The sequence below is a fragment of the Vanessa tameamea genome, chromosome 27 (genome assembly GCF_037043105.1).
Source record: "Vanessa tameamea isolate UH-Manoa-2023 chromosome 27, ilVanTame1 primary haplotype, whole genome shotgun sequence".
Taxonomy (NCBI): domain Eukaryota; kingdom Metazoa; phylum Arthropoda; class Insecta; order Lepidoptera; family Nymphalidae; genus Vanessa; species Vanessa tameamea.
The window spans coordinates 3,709,732-3,734,764 of NC_087335.1; the positions used below are offsets into that span (position 1 = coordinate 3,709,732).

Below are 25,033 nucleotides of genomic sequence, written 5' to 3' on the forward strand. Positions count from 1 at the left end.
ATGGTTTAATATTTTCTTTGCCAGTTCTGAATATGGAATGAGAGTAATCTAATTATCTCTTTTACGTGACATCTTAATAAGTAAAGTTATTTATAGAGATAAAGGCTTTTTGTGATATTGATAAGCGGATGGGTAAATGTGCCACCGGGTGGTAAATGGTCACCACCGCTCATAGACATTAGTGGTGTAAGAAATATTAACCATACCTAACATTATCAATGCGCCACCAATCTTGGGGACTTAGATGTTATTTATTTTCTACCAGTAGTTACACTGGCTTACTCACCGTTTAAAATGGAACCCAACAATACTAAGTATTACTGCTTAGCGGTCGAATATATAATGATTGGGTGGTACTTACCCATGTGGGCCTCCAAAAAACCTTTCCATTCTGTTTCCAAAACTATGATCAAATTTACTATTCTGACATAAACACTGATTGCTGATTGGCTACTTATAACATTGGCTGCTATCGACCAATGGAAATGCAGATTATATTCAAATATATGTATGAAAAATCGGGTCAATGTAGGTCGTTTTTTCAACATTTTACGCTAAATGAGTTCGAGTGTCTCATTTGCTTCTCACTTAATACATTTCTTGTTCGTTAGTTCTAATTACTCAATGAGGTGCTAACACTGAGTACAAAGTCGAAATCGAATTACTTAAAACTACTTTGTTCACAACTGTGACCTTACAATATAATCAAACCGAATTATTAAGGTGGCAGAATCGTCCAGCTGTGAGTAACTACCAGGCTTTTATTGTAATTTGCTTTGAGAACTCAAGCTATCCTTGTCGGCATAAAACAAGAAAATTGCGCAAGCACCGTGATGCAGCAAAGAGCAGCCTCACGCCACGTTTCAGTCCCGTGTAAAAACGTTCGATGAACCAGAGAGGGTTAAACTCATACTGCACTTACTTACCCAACGATCAAATTTACATTACATAAAAGCAACCTTGAAACGTAAAAACTCGTGCATAATCGATTTAAAAAAAACACGAGCGAAATATTCGAACGTCAGCGTGAAAAGTAATTTACTTTAAAAACTGTTACAAAGCAGTTTGTTAAAACTCGATGGAGTAACAATGGCTACCTGAAATAGCCTGCCTTTTAAGGGTGTTTGCGGTTTTTTAAATGCATTGCTGTAATCTTGACCTATTTTGTACATCAATTTCGTTTACACGATGTTTTTGGTAAAGTTTTATAATTGGTTTGATGACAATTACAATATTTTTCATTGATTTTGATTGAGATTGATTGAAAAAAAATATGAACAGATATTAAATTATTTATAAAATTAAACTCAATTTGAGATATTTTAATAAAAGTTAATGATGATGTCGACTAGGTCGAGCGGACAATCTTAAGAGAGACCAATGAACTACGCAGGACATATAGTGCGCAAGTGCCATATTCGCTCTCTAGTTCCCTTAATTTCATACGGCTTTACGTGCTCTCCGAGGCACGGGAGGCGCTATTACTAACCTATAAATAAGTACTGTTAATAAAAAAATATAATTGATACTTTAAATCATCTTGTTCTCGCTGTGGAATATCATCCTTCTGTCTGTGTCTGGTTTCATAAGAAGCACAATACGATGGACTACAGTTTTTTCTAATATAAATATAAATAATAACAAAAGTGACTACAAAAATCCGCGGTGACGGAGACACAAAGACTCGATTAATTTATTGTGACTAGTATATCTAACTATAGTCTATCGTACATATGGAAGAATATTGTACCCTTAGGCAGCCTATTTGTTGAGAAAGGATTACATAAATTCACACAACGATCACCTCAAGGTAGGTGGTCACCACCGCCCATAGATAATGGCGCTGTAAGAAATATTTACCATTCCTTACGCCACCAACCTTTTGAGCTAAGATGTAATGTCCCTTGTGCCTGTAGTTACACTAGCTCACTCATCCTTTAAACCGGAACACAACAATACTGAGTACTGTTGTTTGGCGGTAGAATATCTGATGAGTGTGTGGTACCTACACAGACGAGCTTGCACAACACCCTACCACCAAATAAATGGGATAGAATCACGTGGAGCTGTAAATATTAAAAGTAAATTATGTATTTATCAAGGCACAATAATATATCAAATATTTATTTTGAATAGTCAAACATTCTGTCAAGAAAACTCATTGTATTATATGTAAAAACTTCCTCTGTAAGGACATATAAAATACACTTTAAGGCTTCGATAATAAGCGATATATTTGCATACATGTGTTTTGTGTTGTAGTACATACTGAGGTTTCTATAATAAATGATATTTTAACGACTTCAAGTTTCAATTAGAGACGGCTGTGGGAAATGACGCCCTTATTTCATCATTATTATAATTAAACAATTTGCTTTGAAATGCCATTAACTGCCGGTGTATGATTAAGGTATATTTCTATACTGATAACCTACTAAGTCTCGACAACTTTTCAATCGTAAATATTTTTTGTAGTACTCTATAGCAGTCCCTTGAATAAAATGATTGTGATTATAACCTCTTTTGAAATTGTGTTCTATTTTTAAATTATTTATAGAGCATTAAAAGGATCTTGAAATAAGCTTACAATAGGTCTGTTAGATCGGATTTATTTTAGTGTGGGCGTACGTAGGTATTGTGAAAAATAAAGCATCGTTTCGACAAAATCATTGTTTTTGACAATAAGTCTCTAAAAACATTGATCGTTGTTATACGGCGCAGGCCTTGGGCAGGTAGTTTTGCGGCAACGTTCACTAAACAACTAAATTGAAAACACCTTGACCACTCGGGACCTAAACTCTTTGCAAACGCTATCTGATGGCGCTTGTGTTTTGCTTCCGGTGATAAAACATTAAAGACGTCTTACACTAATGACTATACAACAGTTCAAATGAAATCAAAATATACTTTATTCAAGCAGGCTTTTACGAGCACTTTTGAATCGTCATTTAACAAACTATATTAAGTGAAGCTACCACCGATTCGGAATGTAGATTCTACCGCGAAAAACCGGCAAGAATCTTAGTAGTTACTCTTTTTCAACATCTAAAAATACAGTCATGTCAGTTAAATACAATTATATATGTATGTTATATATCCTGCCTGGAAGTCAATAAGCATTAACTCCACGCTTTTTTATCATCAATATAATCTTGTATCGAATAATATGCCTTCTTTACCAATGTATTTTCTACAAACTATTTGAATTTATGAAACGTCAAAGTTAAAAATATCTAAAATTAATAACATGTACATAGTTTTATTTATTTATTTCTACATACGATGTAGATATGACCAAAAGGCCAGTCTTCTAGTCAACCTTGATTTGTACTGAGAATATTATTCGTGTAACAGTACAATTATTCAATACAAAAGAATATAAAATCACACGTACGCACACATAAACATAAAAGAAACACACGTATTTATTGCAACCAGGGAAAGTATTTTTTCTGTACAGTTAGAATAAAACATCAGCAAGTCGATCGACCTCGATGTTATTGAAGCAAATCGATCGGATTGTCTGATGTAACACAAACACGTATCGATCAGGTGCAACTTACTACACCAAATTAACAAAGCCAAATGGCATGATTAGTCGAAGAAGCAATTTTACCCTCATCGCTCCATAGCGTTTATTTTACCTTATAAAAAAAAATCACATTCTTTACTGAAAACTAAATATAGTAAACATAGTTCTTAAAAAGCATTAAGTTGAGAGGATAAAATATACATACATTTGACGACCTCCGTGGTCGAGTAGTGTGTCGGTTTACATGGGTACGCCACTCCGAGGTCCCGGGTTCGATTCCCGGCCGAGTCGATGTAGAAAAAGTTCATTAGTTTTCTATGTTGTCTTGGGTCTGGGTGTTTGTGGTGCCGTCGTTACTTCTGATTTTCCATAACACAAGTGCTTTAGCTACTTACATTTGGATCAGAGTAATGTATGTGATGTTGTCCAATATTTTTTTTATTTATATGTATTATTCACCATGACAATTTTATTACGAAAACTGTTTCACAATCAATTCGTAAAAAAATATATTAACAAATAAAATCAAATCAAAATATTCTTTATTCAAGTCGGCTCATAAAAAACTTTCAAATCGTCAAGTTATAGTATTGAATTAAATGTAAAGATGCCACCGGTTCGGAAAGTAGATTCTACCGAGAACCGGCAAGAAACTTAATAGTTACTGTTTTTTAATTACAGATGATGTCAGTAAGGAACAATTATTTTTTATATCCTGCCTAGAAATCAATGAATACTAAGTCCACGCCTTTTTATGTTTAATATAATCTTGTATTGAGTGATATGCCTTATTTATCAATGTTTTTTGACATGAGCTTTAAATTTTTTAATAAGCCATGTCAAAAATCTTCGGAATCTTGAATTGCTAGTACCGGGGATATTCGTATTAGTGAAAATTATTAAATTGGTTGCAAGTTAATTGAATTTACGATCTTTACGTTACGGCCAGTATCGTAGCTTACGATATAACTTAAAACAAAGTTATGTAGTATAGAGATATGTCTGTGAGCAGTTCAGGGCTAATTGTACGCAAGCAAAACAACAACCGAGCCGAGATGGCCCAGTGGTTAGAACGCGTGCATCTTAACCGATGATTTCGGGTTCAAACCCACGCAGGCACCACTGAATTTTCATGTGCTTAATTTGTGTTTATAATTCATATCGTGCTCGGCGGTGAAGGAAAACATCGTGAGGAAACCTGCACGTGTCTAATTTCAACGAAATTCTGCCACATGCGTATTCCACCAACTGGCATTGGAGCAGCTTGGTGGTATATGCTCCAAACCTTCTCAAAGGGAGAGGAGGTTATAGCCCAGCAGTGGGAATTTTACAGGCTGCTAAAAAAAATGTAAAATGTAAAAGAAAAGCACAACACCGAAAATGGCGACTGAACGGTTGAATAGAGGCAGGATGACTTGCTCTCAATAACATACATCTGTAAAACTAATGAGCACCTCCGGTACGTTAGCTCTGACTAAGTTTAGTTGCCCGTTTCAGTGCAAAGAAAATGAAGGTACATTCAAGTTTTAATTTTTACTTTTACGTTAGATTAAAATCTGAACTATTATTATAAATGCGAATGTAGGTTCGTTTGTTTGTTAAGGTTTCAAGACAAAACCGCTCAAAAGAAATTTTTTTAATGATACAGACAGACGGACGAGACAATGGGCCACAAAAAGGATGGTAAATGATCACTACCTAAACATACATTAGCGCCGTAAGAAATATTAAACACTAGCGATCCGCCTTCGCACTTCGAAATATACTGTAATTAAAATAATTCTGTCTAAAAAAAAAGGCATCCAAACTCGCTGCCTTAAATATAGGAACAGACAGACAGCGGGAAGTGACTTTGTTTTATACCATGTAATGCGCTACCGACATTGTTCACTAAGATGTTATGTCCCTTGGGCCTGTAGTAACACTGACTTACACGCTCTTCAAACCGGAACACAACAATACTAACTTTTGCTGTTTGGCGGTAGAATATCTGATAAATTTAAAGTAGGCGAGCTGGCAGAAAGCCATATTACGAAGTGATATAATCATAAAATCTTGCATATATTGTGGAGGTTGTAGACAAAGACAGCGTACTTACACTTGCTTGCGAGCGAAAGAGCGACCACAGAGTAATCAATTATAGAATACAAATTAAATGTATTAAGTTATTTATTTATTTTATTTATTCTTTATTGCACCCAAAATTAAAACTAATAATTACAATATTGCTACACAAAGTTGAATGAGGTGCAACAGGCGGCCTTATCGCTAAGCAGCGATCTCTTCCAGGCAACCTTTGGGAAGAGGAGGAAGGGTACAGTAATTTCAAGTCATAATATAATAGTACACAATACACAGATAACAATAAATATATACTATAATAAATATTTAGATAAATAAATACATAAAATATATATAATAAAATTATTTACTTTAATTCTAATTATTCATTAGGTTTTTCCTGAAGATTGGTTTGCAATTGTGTTCCTTTTGCTTTTTATTTCTCTTTAAATTCGAATACTTAATGTAGAGACATACCTAATAGAAATTTAATTATATATTCTCTTTCACGGAGGACAGTCTTAAGGAAAACTAGTTAATTCCGCAGGGCATATATCGCCAACAAACGTGAACTATTAATTCTGAGATCAGACTTTGGGGGAGACGTTTTTTTCATTACACTTGGTTTAAACCTAAGACCTCAGGTTCTTTAGCCTTTTAAGCTAGCCAAAGAGGCATGCTATTAAAAATCTGATCCAAAATTGAACCGTAATCTTATAAAGATAATTCTGTTCAGTGCGAAGTTAACCTGTTTCGTATTAATTTTATTATTCGTCATTTCATCTTTCACATCCAACCTTCTCATATCCCTCCTCACACACACCTAAAGCAGATGCGTCAATAATTAAAGAAACAAAACTTATGACGTATTAAAAAAAGTTGCTACGTTCCACAATACCGGGAATTCGTATTCGCTTTCGTTGCTTCTCAATAATATTCGACGCGCTCCGCCTTTCCTGTTTTATAATATCAAGAATGAATAAAAAGCGGCTTAAAAATATATATATTTTTAATATAGTTAAATAATACTATAAGTGTGTCTAGGCCTTAAGAAAAGAGCTTACTTACAGCTAACACAGTTACCGGCTTTATATAAACCGTTTCTTTGCAGGAGAACCCTTTTGTGCTTGCTTTGTTACTGAGAATTCTTTTATAAAAGAAATTGTTTTATTTCTTTTCAGTACAATAAAACTTGCGATAAAATTATTCTGCGATATTAACCAGGTAAATAATAAATATGTTATATGGAGCAGAGATTAACGAATGTCAATGTGAATTGTAATCGAAGATTCTAGATCAACCAATCAATCCCGGGTTAACTAATAATTAGTTTTCATAAATATGTAAAAACTTTTTTGGTCCTTCTCGGACTAAATATCGACTGCTAGATAAGTCCAATATTAGGCGAACGAATTTGGCCTTATTTTTTCGGTCACAGCGTTTGAAATTTTCTTTCTTGTTTGTTCTAGAAAAAATATTAATTGTTACGTTACACTTGATGATCTTACGTCACGTGATGATGATTGACTTCCTAACTCATTTCCTAATAACAAAGTTTTACATATTTGGAAACACTATTGTGTCCTCAGTGGAGCTATTCTGTCAGAATAAACTCGACATTCACCGCGGAACGAGAGAGAAATTCCAGAATGTGATACGCGACATTGACTATAATACCAGAAAACAGTTATCAAAATAGCGTATTATTATAAGTTAGTTCTCAAATTATCACGAGTAAGATACGGAGTGAATTCTTACAGAATAGCACTGTTGAATGGCTTTCATATTTTTATATGGATTGCATGGATTATCGGCTCCAGTGTATTAAGTTTTTTTTTTTATATCAGTCTGAATATAAAATAATATTTGAAGGTTTATCAAACACAACAAATCGAAAAAATCTAAATATTCTTTGTTCAAGTAGGTAATGAGCTGAGATGGCCTGATGGCTGAATGGTTAGCACGTATGCATTTTAAACGATGGTTGCGGATTCAAAATAAAAATAATAATTTATCTCGTGCTCACCACTGAAGGAAAACATCGTGAGGAAACCTGTGTTTCTAATTCCAACGAAATTCTGCCTTCTCACAGAATTCCCCTACACTTATATTGAATATTTTCACCGATTTACGTACGACACACACACACATATATATCGCTGTGTAATCTTAAAAAAGCACCTATCTTCACATCGAAACGGCTTCACAAGTTTGAATTAATATACATATATACATTAATATACCGTATCTCTATGTAATGTCTATCAGTAACTTACGTTTAATTTGATACGTAGCACACATAGCATAATTTAATTTACTTATCATTGATCGAATAGAGTAATTACTGAGTTCTTGCTTGTTTTTATGTATGCAAAATACACGCTGAACTTATGGTAACGTTTTAGATTTTCATCATTGTTCGTTATGTTTAAGCAATAAAAAGTCGCTTATTTCGTTTCTACGAGTTCAAGCTTGCTTTACACCAAATTTCATCAAATTCGCTTCAGTGCTTTGGCAGTTAAAGGCAGCAGGCAAACAAATAGGTTCAGTAACTTTTGCGTTTAAAATATTAGTATAATCACATAATAGGAGTGATACTTAAGATTCTATTTTCATATTAATTTCAAAAACAACAAGATAACGTCTCGTTCAAGAAGATTGAACGAGCGAGATTACATTCACAAGAAATATATTTACTACAAATACGACTCGATGCTAAGCTCCGAGAATACAAATGATCAACAGAAATGTTCACGAACCAATTGGTCAATTCTGATTAGCTTTTTTAATATGAATAGAAAAATAAACTTTATTACAATATTATAAGGATCAATTTCCATTAAATAGACCCGTTGTTTTTGTGTGTAAGGTAAACGTAGTCTGTAGGTATATTTATTTTTAAATTAAAACCAAATATAATAAATATACATAGGATCAAAATAAACATTTTATATTACTGATTATTATAAATTAGACATACGGTTTACACGTATGCAGTCTATATCCACACATAGATATAATGAAAATACACAAACACATCCAATCAAAAGTGCTGTGACGGTCTAAGTCGGTCGACCTCATTTCGGTATCTGTAGTGTAACGATACGAACTTTCGTTGCTATAAATAATAAAAATACATTTATTGGACTTCCTTATTGGTTTATTAGCTAGATGTAAGGTCACAGATCAAAAGTTATTGGATTTTCAATCGAATGATTCTCAGTAACAGCCCGGAGTCTAGAAATTGGAAAAGTCGCTGGTTCTGCGCCTGAACGCTTTCCGTTCGTGTCGGATTATGAGAGTACAGTTGTGTTAGCGCAGACATCTGTGCACTATAATATGTTCTGCGTAGTTGTCTGGTCTCCCTTGACATTGGCTACCGTAGACAAAATCGATTACAACGACACTCAAAACATTGACATTTAAAATACAGTTTTTTTGTTAAGAAAATAAACATAAATTAAATGTCAAAAATGTATTTCGACCTTGTCTTGCATCTAAAATAATTAGAACAATTAACGCTAAACATTTTAATCAAGAAAACGCCAACGCAAACTAAGAAAATATAAGCAAAGTCCCTGGTTTTAGCAATGTAACAGAATTGTTATGCGCTACGGCGTAGCATTATACTACGTGAGAGGTCTACGAATGAGTTTCAACACTTTCTGTATTCATTATGCTTGCCGAGCAAACGAATCGCTTGTTTAGTTTTTGAAGACGAATTTTGAAAAACTTTTGAATATATTATTTTATTATTGCACAGTTGTAGTCGATTCGACATAATGGTTATGCCATACTTGTGATAAAATATCGAATTATTTTATTTTCAGGGATCGATAAGGATTAATACGACGATACATTATATATAGAGTTATATTACATTTAAAGACTTTGTTTGTTTGTTAGGTAGCCCAATTTAAACTCTCTTCTGTATTAGCTCTACCATATAAACCTATTTAATGAGAAAAGTTATATTATAACACAACGTTTAAAGTGGACGATGCTACACAAAGCAGCCTAAAATAATATATACAATTTTAATTAACTTTAAAGCACGCATACATGTTTTCCTCACGATGCTATCGTTCATTGACGAACATGCAATTATAAACACAAATTCTGTACATCCAAGCTCAGAAGTGCTTGTCTGAAATTTACTTACATCACGCCGTGTCTCGTATATGAAATGATAATCATATTGAAATATTCGTTCGTATCTTATAACTATATTATATGTATACATGTGGTATATATTTTTTTATTCACAGATACTTTACTTTACTTGGTGGTAGGGCTTTGTGGGTATGTTACTTCCACTCATCAGAAATCCTATCACTCAACAGCAATATTTGGTATTGTTGTGTACTGGTTTAAAAGATGAGTGATTTCGTGTAATAGGCACAAAGGACGTAACATCTTAGATCCTAAGGTTTCGTATTGGCGATGTAAGGGTTGATTAATATTTCTTACAGCTCCAATGTCTATGGGCAGTGGCATATATAAAGCACTTATATATAAAAAAAAATTGAATAATATTAAACTTAACTTCATTTGAAGTTACAGTTTTTAATTTATACTAAACTAATATTATATTAGTATTGGGAAAGGATTTATTATTATTCTGATAAATAACATTAATATTCAATGTATATGTTTATATAAAAGAATTAATGAACATATTTAATTTGAATTGTCTCAACTCAACAACTGTTGACAAAGTTGCCTTAACTAGAGAGACGGCGAGATTCATTAGCTTATCTCTAAATTAAATACTGAAGTACTGCTTTCGTAACTGCTGTTATTATTTGTAAAAAGGCGAATTACGAGTTTCCGCTATATGTTTTTAAATGAGCAAATTATTCAAAAAGTAAATGAACGGTCGTTATTTAACAGACTAAAGTTATCTGTATGATTGGGAACGATCGAAGAGTATATAACGACAAATATATATATATATATATATATATATAGAGAGAGATAGAGACAGTTACTATTAATAGAGTTAAGATGATCTAGCGGTTAGAACAAGTGAATCTTGACTGAAGATTGTTCAAATCGGTATACCACTGAAATAATATAATGTTATGTAATTTATTCTACAATATTGTTTCACCAGTGTACATACGCATCGGAATATCTTGGAAAAACCCTTAAGGGTTTTGCTCGCGGAGAGAAAATTTGTTTTTTAAGTGTTGGTCTTTGTTCTGTTACTATCGTATTTTAACTGTTAATAAAAACAAAAAACATTTCTTTTAAATAAATTTTTAAAGTAATTTTACTCTGAGTGAAAGCAGAATTAGACGAATAATTTAAAAATTTAGCTTCTGTTTGTTTCATTCAGATTACCCATAGGCATACAAACATACATCATCATCAATAGCGATTATTTATCATTAAATAATATCAGACTAAAAAATCACATGTAAAAAAGAGCAACACAACCTACAAATTAAAAAAGCTAGTAAATAAATGCAAATTAAAGTTTTCTTTGCGTTTGCTTTGAAAAAAATAAAACGTATTCTATTGTGATGCCTACAAAGTCGCAAATCGCTTGGAAATTAAAGCAAGTAAAGGTAATCTAAGATTATACGAAAAACCTTAGCTTTTATTTAAGACTTTCACAAAGAGAATAATTATTTTCCAGTGGAACATTCATTACTCCTTAATCACACTAAAACTAGGGATTATTCACGTATGGTCTTTCATTCAGGTGGAATGAGGTTATTCCACTGGTAAGAAGTAAGTATTCGTAAAAAAAAATAGATGTTGCCTGCGGCTTATGTTTAAGTTGGTCGTCAGATGTTAGGAAAGTTATCTAAGTTGTTGGGGTTCAAATTTGTTTTATTCCAGTTCTCATAAAATTCGATTCAGAGGCTTGACTATGAAAGCTCAATAAACAGATAGACACAGAGACAGAGTATTTGGAAGTTAAATTAGATGCAATATTAATTTAAATATATTATAATTTTTAAAAGTCTACGTAAATTAGCAACCTGTTAATGACTCACTTCTGGGATAAGACCTCTGCTGTCATATAAGAGAAGATTAGGAACCAATTCTACCACGTTGCTCCAATCCGGGTTGACATAAGCACATGAGACCAGATTTCATTGAAATTAGACACGTGCAGGTTTCCTTTACCGTCGAGAGCAAGATGAATTTTAAAAATAAATTAAGCACATGGAAATTCAGTGGTGTTTCAATCGAGCCCGCAATCATCTCTAAAGATACACCCGTTCTAACCACTGCGCCATCTTGGCATTATAATGTATGTATGTATTACTAGTACACTTGAATTTATTAACATAAGAATTGATAACATTAAGTGCTTAAATATATGTATAAATATGTATTACTTATATTGAAAGCAGATGTTCTGTGCGGCTTCAGTTATACTCTCATGGGTCGTAACGTGATTTTATATTGTATAATGATATTATAAATGTAAATGAATGTTTTTGCGTTTGTCCTCAACGCATTTCCAAACAATTTCGTCATACATAAAGCATACCAAAGGTTCGCGAGAAAACATAAGGTTTTTGAAGTTAGAGTTCTTCAGACTTGTTATAAATTTATATGATGCGCGAGCGCAGGATTACCCGTAAATTACATGATGAAGTTGCTCGCTAAACTGCTAATTAGGTGTTAAGCTGCTCGAAATAGACAACTCCACACCTTAACTTACTTTAAATGTAAACTGAAATTCTGAATGTTTCAATTTATCAGCGAGTGCTATTTATTATTTGAGTACTGGTGAAAAAGACGAAATACATTTATAATAATTAATATTCCATTATTAATAAATATATTATTATTATTAAATTAAAAATATTTTAATAACGCCGAAGAATCTTATATGTGTTTGTTCATTATTAGAAACACTTTATATAAAACTATATTACAGTGGTGATAACTCTATATAATGTATAATCTTTAAAAACTAAATGTACGATCGGGACGACCGACAGAAGTGATAACTTAAACTGATCTAAGTTGAACTATTTAATATTGAAATTGTTTAATTTGAGAAAAGCTGTTATTTCCTTACAATGTAAGGAAAGGTTATTTCTTAATAAAATATTTTATTGATTACAAAATATATCTTATTCTTAGTTACAATTCTTGAATATGTACATTCGAATATGTGTATATAGTATTCGTATCATTATTGCCGGGCTACCGCTGCCGTATGCAGAAAGGGAAGCCAAACTAGCGCCATAACGCGTTACGTAACGAAGCGGCTTACCCTTCCTTAAGAAGTTATCACTTCATAAAGCTATCTAAGAACCTTTTTTTTTCATATGGCAGTGGTATCCTAATATGAACGCCTTCAAATAAATAATCAAACAGACTCTACCGTTGGTATGGATGATTAATATTAACTTTGGTAGGGCTTTGGGCTTTGGGTATATACAACCCAGTTTCATTCGGTTTCCAAGGCTGATGACGCATTGCTGTGACATAATTGTTAATACCTCTTACAGCACTAAAGTCGTGGTTGTGGTGTCCACATATCATCAGGTGACCCATTTGCCAGTCCGTCTACCATTGCGATAAAAAACAAATATATTTTTAGAGATTCGCACAATCATTTGTTACGAATATAAAACAATAAATATATGTAAACGTATAAAATCAAATAATACGTCTTTGAATAAAATATACATTCTAATAATAATAAAATGAAATTACAGCATTAATAAAAAATGGAAAAGTAACAAAAGCCTTCAAAATACTTAGCTATAACGAGCACTTTGAGGCGTGGGACGTAATTTTCTTTATTTAAGTGTTTATGGTAATAAATGGGGGCCTTTGTTACTTCATAGATGTAAGAAGCGTTAATAGAATTCGTCAATAGCACAATGGCATACGGGCCTAGCGATGTAAAAAGTCTCAGGTTCGATCCTGGCCCCTTGGGTTATTGTCTTCCCCACTCCTAGCACAAGCTTTAGGCTTAATTGGAAGGGCAAATATGTAGTCTTTTTAAATGACGTATTGATGCTATTAAAAGAAAAATGTTTCAAATTTATTTTGCACCACTTTTTGTTAACGGTACTACTGATTCGTCCTTGAACAAAGGAGACGTTTGTTTTTATTGAGGAAAAATCTTTATTGAAATCTTTGTTTCAATGTAACCCCATGGGTGTTCTTTCAAGTTACAAACGATATTGCAGGAATACAATTAAGATTGGCGAATGGGAGACCTGATAGTATTTGGACAGCGTTCATCGACTGTTACAAATATTACCAACCTTGAGAACTAAGATGTTATATTTTGTATCTGTAATTACACTGGCTCATTTACCCGTTAAACTATAAGACAACAATGCTAAGTTGCTGTTTAGTAATGTATACAATATGTGTGAACACGCGAGAGATGAATTATATTAAGATGAATAAAAAGGGGGGGTGTTACCGCGTTACCGAAATCCGGGCTCTTAACTTTCGAAGACACTTTCTTCTTGGGAGCGCTTAGACTTCTCGGGATGGGTGATATTACACGTGACACGTGGTCGCGGCCACACGAGAAGGGAAGTACATTTTAAGTCAAAATCATACCATGGACAATTATCAACGTTTTATATATGCATGTTCATAAATACACTACAGGGTGGTTTGGTGGTACCCACCCAATGGTTGTATATCTACCACGAAGTTAAAACAGATTGGTCTATTTAGTCTTTAGAACATTGGCTTATAAGACATTCTATAACAAATTCCGAAATAAGTTATTAAGAAGTTTAAATTATGAATGCTTTTACAAATCCTACTCGTATTCATAGTGTAACAGCCCTTAAATATGCCATCGCTGGCCTTAGGACTTAAGGAGAAGGTATTCATAGCATTGATGTTAATAACAATTCCGGTTTCACTTAAGTAATTTATGGAGGAATGACGGGAAGACTGGGATCATTTGTCGTAGTGCGGAAGCGTCCTAAGCCAGTGACGTAATAGGTTTTCATTACAAATTTAACTTCATTGAAATCCACGGCATCGCCCGTGTTCGAGAGGCGAGGGCTTGAGGAAGATTGCTTTTAGGTATTCTATGTCTTTTTTGTATTCCTAACAACGTGTATATAATATTTTGTGATAATAGGTTGAGTGGTTAGGAAATGAGAGCGTAACACGCAAAGAAATAAAAAAAATTTAAATCTTTACAATATTAGTTAGTATGTAGATTTTTCCGAAAATAATTGGAAAAATCTTTATTATCTTGATTAAAAAGTACGAACTCCACCATTTTTCATTTCTTTATTGTATTTATATGTAAACATAATATGTTGTTTTTCTATAATACATATACATATATATATATAATGGCATATGTGCCCTATGAGCGAAAAAGTGACTTCCACCGTCCGTTTGCAACACCGGAAGGTGCGTTACTAGCCTTTAAGAAAAGAGCTCTTTTTTTAAGTTACCAAGTCATATCCTCGTGTACAAAGAACGGTCGTGGTTCTAACTAAAACAGCCTATATTTTATTGATTTATATTGAATTACATCATCATCCTCATCCTGCCCTTATCCCAATTTTACTTGAGGTCGGCGCAGCATGTCCTCTTCTTCCATACTTCTCTGTCGGACGTCATCTTATAAGTAACATTATTTCTAACCATATGTTCTTTCACACAATCCATCCTTCGTTTATTTGGTCGTCCCCTACCTCTATATCCATCCTTGCTAAAGACCTTCCTCACAACATGGTCCCATTCCTCTGCATAACATGCATATACCATGACAGCCGGCTTCCACATAGCTTCTCAGTTACCGGTGCCACTTTCAAAGTTCCTCTTATGTACTCATTCCTTACTCTATCCATTCGCGTAACACCACACATTCCTCTCAGCATTCTCATCTCCACCACGTGCAGTTGTCTTTCAGTCATTGAATTACACGGACTTAAATATATTTAAACAAAAAAAAAAAAGTACCGAAGTTCATATAAAATTGACGACAGTTGATTAAAAATAAATTAATTTCCGATTGGATGAATACAATAAATAAAAAAAGAATGTATAAATATGCACCGTTGCCCGATATAACGTTGATGAAATTAAAAAGGAATAAATTTCAAAATTGGAACTCATTGCGTTTTCGTTTGTTTTATTTTTTACTTCACAATGTATACCGTTTTGTTAGGACGCGGCTGCTGTCAGTCTTTTTAAAAAAAAACTCACAAGTACTACACTACACTTTTTAATCAGAAAGAAATTACAGATGATTTTAGAATTGTCTCAAACTCGTCAGGAAAGATTAATTTTGAATTGATGGCACCGGTAGACTGACTGCGCCACGCGGTTGCAACGAGTTTTATAATCGTTAGAAATGCACACGTTGGCAATAACTGCGGAATAATTTTGAATATAACAGAATGCACACGTTTGCAATAATTACGAAATAATTCTGAAAATAACATTTCCCCCCTTAAAACGAAGCAATATCCTTAAGGATATGCGAAGTCACTCTGATGGGAGGTTGAGACAAAACTTTTACAAACAAAGTAATTTATTTTAATATACAATTAAAACCAAAAATAAGTTTAAAATTAGATAATAATATAATAATAAAGAATATAAAAAAATAAAGATTAGAAATTAAGAATAGTTAAGATTACGTTTGGACAAATTATCTGGTAAAGATTGAGTAGATCTGTTCATCTCCGAAAATTCTGACAATTCTATAGAGTTATGACATTTAGACTCATTTTTCAATACTCTTTGTGTATTACATTGATTAAAAATTTGGATACAACAAGAATTTTGGTGACTATTGGGCTTCCAGAAACATTTAACATAGATTTTATAAGATAAAAATATGAATATAAGTATAAGACAAACAATGGTAAGAGATGAATAATAACTGCTATACTTTACAAAGTGAGATTCGTTATTGATCCTATTAAGTTCGTTTTCCAAATTCTCTAATTGGTTATAAGAATATTTTAAAGAGTCTAGATTAATGTTACTTAAAGATATAGGTGATAACAAAGGTATCGATTTGTTTAAAATATCCTTTTTACAACAGTCATCTTGAATAATATCAAAATCTACTTTTAGTTGATCCGTAAATACTAAGCTGGTTGAAACAGAGGGTTCTAATCTAATGGTTTTTGAAAATGCTATACAGTTTTCTGTTAGTCTTAAAATACCAGTTCCGATAATCGGATAACTCTTCATGTCACTGTTATCACACTGCACTGTTAACTTATTTGGTTTTGATTGCACAAAGATCCACTCATTATTATTTAATTTTTGCCATATGTCCACGTCTCCGTATAAAAGTTTCGAGTTACACTCACTAGGTAACGACAGGTTCACTTCGGTTAAGAGTTTGGTTTCACAAGATGGATTTGTAATACTAGAATAAACGCTTCCTAGTGGACAAATCATATGTTCATTGTTTACATGTGAACATTGTTGCAAATTATCATACAAAGTGTAATGTAATCTATCATCTGTTAAGGCGATGTATGTTTTAGAAGGAGTTATTAAGGCGAAGGTATTAGGGTTTGTTTTATCGTGTGGAGTAGGCAGTGGAATGATTTTATAGACTATATATTTGATAGGATGTATGAGAGGTATTTGAAGTATAAAAATGATTTTGTTATTATAATAATAAGAAATAAGTTTCGATACATCTATAATAGTGTGTATATTATCAAGCCTTAGGGGTACAGGAAAATCTAATTTATTGTTAATAGAATTACTTCTGAAACTTAGTTCATTGTATAATTTACTAGGAGATAATATAGAGGGATGTAAGATATTAGCTTTAGAGAATAGAATAGCATTTATAATAATATCTAAGAAATTAGAAATGGTAAGTAAAGAGCCTTCTATAATATTTACTAGATTATTAAGTTTAGTTAATAAAAATATTTTATCATTATTTTTTGTCACAAAAGAAAGTATTTCATTAAGTCTATTTATTTGAGAGTTCAGTTTAATCTCGTTTTGATTCAGTTTTGTAATTGTGGCGTTAAATGAATTAATTGAAGATTTGACGATATGGATATTATCCTTTATAAGTCGAAATAACTCATGTTCATTTTTCTCGCATGCGTCAATCGCAGCGTCATAGTTGCGTGCATCTTCTGCGTCTAAGGTTCCAAAGAAGAACTTAAGTATTTCACCTCCAAATTCTAAAGCTCTTTTAAACGATTCGAAGTTTCTTTAGAGATTATATGAGACAATGAATGTGCTTTTATGAAGTTACCTTCTAAAAGGACCTCTATGGAATTAAAAATGTCTTTGCAATTGGTGTAATCTTCAGGTTCAATTTTAGCACATAATAACGATGATTTCACGATAAGCTTATCGATGTTGTTAAGGTGTGGCTCAATAGAATGAATGTCAATATGTGTGACGATTTTCCAAAAGTCGTTATAGAAGAAGATGTTGGTTGTAGGATCGAAGTATAAGCCAGGACTGTGTATGATAGGCGTAATCTCCGACTCAGTTGAGCCATAGTGACACAAAAATCTGAAAAGAAATGATGAAAGAAAATCAAGAATGTGCTGGTTTAAGTAAGTTTGTATGGTATTTTACATGTTTGCGGCTGATTAATAGAGTGACATTGTGTTTTCCATTAATTTTAACAATTTTGTAGGGACCTTTCCAAATAGGGGATAAGGCTTTTCGAAGCCTATGGTGATGTTTCAGATAAACCATGTCACCAACTTTATATTTTGGGCTACATCTTAAAGCGGAAGCATCGTAATTTTGTTTTGCTGTTTCCTTAGCTTTGCTAATGAATTCTAAAGCCTTTTCTCTACTAATTCTCATTCTGTATTGAAGTGCTCGAACATATTCGTGGTAGGTTAAGCTGTTATTACTGTCGTAAAGAGTGTTAGGCAAGGTTGGTTTATAACCGTAGAGGAGTTCATATGGTGTAAATTGGGTAGTACTATGAGGAGTTGTGTTGAAGGCGAGAACGGCTGTTGCTAGATAACAATGCCAGTCGTTCTGGTTTTCGTTTACGAATGATTTAAGGTACTCTTTGAGAGTGGCGTGGCTGCGTTCTAGTGCGCCATTTGTTTGAGGGTGGTAAGGTGACGTAAAGAGAGGTTTAATTTTGAAGATTTCGGTGACTTGTCTAAATAGTTCAGAAGTAAAACACGTTCCTAAGTCAGTAAGTATCATTTTGGGTATGCCAAATAAGGACATAAAATATACTAAGTTACGGGCAACTTCTTCACTTGTGGAAGAGATCATCGGGTAGACACATAAGAATTTCGTAAGATCATCTTGCAATGTTAGTATGAATTTGAATTTTTGAAAACCAGCATCTGGTAAAGGTCCGACTATGTCTAATGCGAGACGTTCAAACGGTTTTGTGCTTGTTGATGTTATCTCCATAGGGGACTTGTTATTAGCCCTTAGAGGTTTATTAATTTGACATAACTTACAATTTTTTACGTAATTTTGAATGTCGCTACGCATACTTTTCCAATAGTATGAGGATTTGATGCGATTATACATCCTGTTCATTCCAGGGTGTCCGGCTATAGGGGAGTCGTGATTGTCTTTCAATATTTTAGGTACCTCGGCAGGAGTAGGATAGGTTATTTGATTTTTATAGATATGAATATTTAAGTTTGTATTATGAAAGATGTAGGATATTATATTATAAATTTTAGTGTAGATAAGTTTAGAAAATGGTTCGGAAAAGTCAGGTAAGGCTAAATCCGTTTCACTAGGATTCTCTTCAAAAATTTTGTCCCTTAATTTCATTAATACATCATATACGGTTTTATAATTAGTTTCGTCAAAATGATGAACCTTTGTAAACAATATATAAATAGTTCTATTGTTAACTGTAACTAATTCCACGGTAATAGGAGACCGCTCGCTCGCGAATAAAGTAGCGGTGTCATTCATTTGCGATAACAATTCCTCACAGTGGGGCATAGAATAATCAAAGTCGAGAGAGAATGGACAAGCGATTGATTTATATTTAGAAAGATGTAAGGGTTGAGAGTGTTCCTCAATTTTGGTGTTAGATTCTGGCAAAGTTTTTGTAAATTGTTTTTTGAAATAGATATCGTAAGAAGATTTATTGAGATTGATACTGTTCATGACATGTATCGGGATACGCGAAAGAGCATCTGCATTGGAATTCATTTTTCCTTGTTTGTATACGATTTCGTAATCATATTCCTCCAATTTGAGACGCCAACGAATTAACCTACTTCCAGGATCTTTGACATTAAAAAGCCAAACTAGAGGACGATGATCTGTCACTATTTTGAATTTATTGCCATACAGATAAGGGCGGAAGGTTTTTACTGCAAAAAGGATCGCGAGTAGCTCTTTTTCTGTGGTAGAATAATTCCCTTCCTGTTTGTTAAGGGTCCTAGATGCATAGGCGATCGGTTTGTCTTGACTGATAGGACCTTGCGAGAGTACAGCGCCAATAGCGAAGTTACTGGCGTCTGTGGTAACTACAAAAGGCTGGGAAAAATCGGGGTATTGCAGAAGAGGAGCCGTAGTTAGTTTTTCTTTAAGAAGATTAAAAGATTGTTCTTGTTCGGTTTGCCAATGAAAATTTGTATCCTTTTTTAATAGGGACGTTAAAGGTTTTGTAAGCTTTGAAAAATTTTCGATGAAGCGGCGATAGTATCCGACAAGACCTAAGAAGGATTTGATTTCTCTAGCGTTTTTAGGGGTAGGAAATTCAGTAACGGCTTTTACTTTATCAGGGTTAGGATGTACTCCTTTGTCCGTAATAATGTGACCAAGATAAGTAACTTCTCGGCGAAGAAACTCGCACTTGTCAGGTTGGAGTTTAAGGTTAAATTTACGAAGTCTGACAAAGACTTCATTTAGTTTTGAGATGTGACTGTCGAGATCGTGGGAGTAAATTACACAATCGTCAAGATATACGTAACAGTGGAGACCTTGTAACCCAGAAAGAGCTGTATTCATTAACCGCTGAAAGGTAGACGGAGCATTTTTTAAACCAAACGGCATACGTGTAAATTCATAATGCCCTGATGTTTGCGTGCCTACTATGGTGAAGCCGGTTTTAGGTGCATCAGCAGAATCGAGCTGAATCTGATGAAAACCACTTGCTAAGTCGAGGGTAGAGAAGTATTTAGAGTGGCCTAATTGATCTAAAATGTCCGTTATTAAGGGTAAGGGGTATATTTCGGTGACTGTAACATCATTAAGAGCTCGGTAATCTATAACGATACGCCATTTTCTTTTGCCAGAGGCATCTAATTTTTTTGGCACCACCCATACTGGGGCGCTCCAAGGAGATTGCGATGGGCGTATAATGTTTTGTTCTAACATCTTTTTTATTTGTGAGTCAACTTCATCTTTGTGACATTCTGGGAAGCGGTAAGATTTAGCGTGGATGGGGGCAACATTACCAGTATTAATTGTATGTTTAAGTGCGTTGGTATAGGTTAGCTGCTCACCCTCTAAATGAAAGATATCCGTATATTTAGAACAACACTCTAATAAGGCAGTTCTCTCTTCACTATTCAGGTGAGAATGTCGTATCTGATCTAATACTCTTTGCATACGGTCGGAAGAGGATGAAGATATAGTATTTATTAGCACTTCTTTGGGATTAAGTGCGTTTTTTGATATTTCTGACCAATCGATTTCAGTTAAATGTACTTTAAAATCTTTAATTTCGATTCGAGAGTCAGTGGTATTTAATACGGAAACATTAACGCGGTTGTTTGATTTTAAAGACACTACACAATTTGCAATGAAAACACCGTCGGTAATAACATGATCTAATACAAGTGATTCCTTTAAATTATGTAACTCCGACGGGTCATTCGAAACCATGCATTCAATTACAACTTCTGAACGAGCAGGTATAATGTATTTAGGAGCCGTATAATGAATGGGTATAGTGTAACCTTCTATTGTTATTGATTTAGTGGAATAATCGATGTTCGTTTTAAAGAAATGCAAGAAGTCTCTTCCTATAATACCATCTGATTCTAAGTTGATTGCGTCATCAATGATATGAAATTTATAAGAAAACTGGGAATCTAGTATATTAAAGTCAATTACACACGACCCTAAGGTTTCACAAAACGTATCATTATCGTTTATACCTTTAAGTTTTATTATTTCATTTGATAGGTCAGGTTGTATACAAAGACTAGAGCGTTTAATTACGCTGACAGTCGCGCCGGTATCAATTAAGAGGCATAGGGGTTTTGTAGCGTATCGGGTTTTTATAAAAGAATGCGGTAAGGATATCTTATTATTCAAAATACTAGTTTCGTAAATTGGGATATCTGCTTTTGAACATAAATTTGATTTTTTGCCACAAGATTTTGTATCACAATTTAGGAATTGATTGGCATTCTTAGTTTTTTCTAGATTTTTAGGTTGCGATTTATCGGCATCGACATGAGATTTAGTTGTAGGTAAAGATTTAGTATTACAAGATATAGTAGAGCAAGATTTAATATTACAAGGTTTAGTGTTATAAAATTTAGTGTTACAAGATTTAGTATTACAAGATTTAGTATTACAAGATTTTGTATTACAAGATTTAGTATTACAAAATTTAGTATTACAAGATTTAGTATTACAAGATTTAGTATCACAAGATTTAGTATTACAAGATTTAGTATTACAAGATTTAGTATTACAAGATTTAGTATTATAAGTTTTCATAGCGCAAGATTTAGGAGTTTTCATAGTTGTGCCGCTATCAAGATGTTTTGGTTTCAGTTGGCACGCCACTGAAACCAAATTTAGTTTTTTGATTCGTCATCAGAAAAAGAATCATGGAGACTTTGAGACTCACATTCACACAAGTGAACATGGCCTTCCTTTGTAATTCGAGGCGACTGCGTGTTCTTTGATTCCACGCGACGTTGGTTATTATATTGTCTCTTGCGACAATCATTAATGTGATGACCAGGTTTTTTACAATAGGCGCAGATTAAGGTTTGAGAAGGTTGTTTATTATTTTGGTCGGGAGGAGAAGACGTTGAAGGTTGAACGAAATAAGATTTATGAAAATGGTGTTCGCGTTTCCTCACATAACAATCTGAGGAAGAATGACCACTTTTATGGCAGACGGAGCAGGTTTTGACGGGCTTAGAGTTGTAGGAAGGAACTTTAGTTAGTTTAAAAAGTTTTTCTTCCTCAACTGCCTGTGTGATAGCGTCATTTAGGGTTAAAGGATTCCTACATCTAACGATGGTGGAGATATTGGGATTTAGGCCTAGTAGGAATGTGTTGAGCGCCAAATCTTCCATTGCTCCTATTCGACCAGGGAGTTGAATTTTGTCCTCGCACGAGAACTGAATGTCAGCTTGTAGGCGTGTTAGACAAGCTTCGATACGTAAACCATATTGCGTAACAGTTTCTGAAGGTGTTTGTTTGCAGCTCTGAAGGTCGTGCAACAGATGGCTTGAATGTTTCTTTTCGCCAAAAGTTGATTTTAAAAAAGTTTTTAATTCAGGCCAACTATTAAAAGTTTTTAAGCTACAAGCTATTTGTGCCTTTCCTTCAAGCTGTGAAATTATATATTTACAAAGAAAACTTTGTTGCTCTAAGCTGCAGAAAGAAATAGCATTGTCACAGTTTGTTAAAAATGCCGGTAGAGATTCCCTGTCTCCGTTATAAGGCTTGATAAATTTAGTGAGTACATTAAGAGTAATCTTAGGTTCTCCCTTATCAGTCATTTTGAATATTTAAGTAAACCAAAAGGACAACGATATTGTTTCAAAGAGAAAGCGAATATATATATAAGACGTAGGATAAATTTATATATATATAATTTTTTTTGTAAATGAAAAATAATATTTAAGAAAAATGTAGAGATGATTTATGAAAGAGGTATAGGAATAGATCACTTACATGAGCGCAGCCAAAACGTTCAACATATTTGTCCACTCGAAAGATGTTTTTCGTAAATAATGTCTTTTAAAGTAATTACAAATAGCACGATCCGATGCAGTAGCGATAACACGGCCGGAAGTAATCCGATACTCGATGAAGAAATATTTTCGAACTTGAAAACGTGATTCGGTGTCACGTTGCTGCGATGAGCGAGTTCAACCGGTGGAAAAGATGTGGAATTCTAGAAGTTCTTGTGGTGGTGTGGGCTCACGCATAGAGCGGAGGCTAATCGTCGACCACAGCTTCTGGATGTGATTATAGTACCAGTAGTAGGGTGTGATGCGGGCTCACGCTAAGGGCGGAGGCTGACCGTCGATCACGACTGACTCGTAGCTGCCGTAGTTCTTTAGATGCTAAGGGCTCTCTGTATAGATTCTCCTCAGCATCCCACTTCTGACACCAGTTGTTAGGACGCGGCTGCTGTCAGTCTTTTTAAAAAAAAACTCACAAGTACTACACTACACTTTTTAATCAGAAAGAAATTACAGATGATTTTAGAATTGTCTCAAACTCGTCAGGAAAGATTAATTTTGAATTGATGGCACCGGTAGACTGACTGCGCCACGCGGTTGCAACGAGTTTTATAATCGTTAGAAATGCACACGTTGGCAATAATTACGAAATAATTCTGAATATAACAGTTTGATATGGATCTACATAAGGTACAGTTAGTTTGTCTTCTTGTATATGACATAATACTAAGTTAACGTCTAAGTTACGCTTATTTTTATAATGTGAATATAATTTTCAAAAGAACTGTGGTAACTGAATTAATTTGTATATTATTATTACATGTTAAAAACTTTGATAAAATTTTGCCTGGGCTTGAACCCGCAATCATCAGATACGCTGATTCAAAATCAGTACACAAAGGAAATATGAACTAAAACTTACTTAATTATAATTCACATTGTAATTCCGTGAAATTAAAAAGCCATAAAGAAATACAAATTATTTTTTAAGAATGAGCCTTATCGCTAAACAGAAATCTCTTCCAGGTAACGTTGACAAAAAAAATGGTCAAGTTTTACAAGATACTACCAAAATTAGTCGGTTAATTGAAAATCATACATTATATACTTACGCACACACAATTGAAATGTATCTGTAAAAATATCTATACTTATATTATAAATGCGAAAGTAACTCTGTCTGTCTGTTGCTCTTTTACGGTCAAACAACTGAACCGATATTGATGAAATTTGGTATGAAGCTAGTTTAAACCCCAAGGATAGACATTTGTGCAAGCTTCTCTGGGTAGGTAGCACCCACTCATCAGATATTCTACCGAATAGCAGCAGTACTCAGTATTGTTGTGTTCCGGTTGGAAGGGTGAGTGAGCCAGTTTAACTACAGGCACAAGGGACGTAACATCTTAGTTCCCAAGGTTGGTGGCGCATTGGCCATGTAAGGAATGGTTTATATTTCTTACAGTCTATGGGCGATGGTGACCACTTACCATCAGTTGGCCCATTTGCTCGTTCGCCAACCTATATCATAACAACAAAAAAAATTAATCATTCATTCATCATTCCCTAAAAAGCGAGCGAA

At 33.8% G+C, this 25,033-nt stretch overlaps 2 protein-coding genes across 2 annotated transcripts in view; one reads left to right on the plus strand and one right to left on the minus strand.

The window, feature by feature from the left end:
• Window positions 1–23,466, minus strand: part of LOC135194201 (uncharacterized) — a 50,866-nt gene extending 27,400 nt beyond the window's left edge. Inside the window, exons 1-2 of the mRNA XM_064219350.1 lie at window positions 23,441–23,466; window positions 16,433–17,744 (exon numbers count right to left, since the gene is read on the minus strand). Coding sequence (XP_064075420.1) covers window positions 16,433–17,744; window positions 23,441–23,466 — 1,338 coding nt within the window. The remainder of the gene's footprint in view (window positions 1–16,432; window positions 17,745–23,440) is intronic.
• The window catches only part of LOC113392055 (sperm surface protein Sp17), a 186,189-nt gene that overhangs the window by 61,405 nt on the left and 99,751 nt on the right, over window positions 1–25,033 (plus strand). The gene's annotated exons all lie outside the window — the stretch shown is intronic.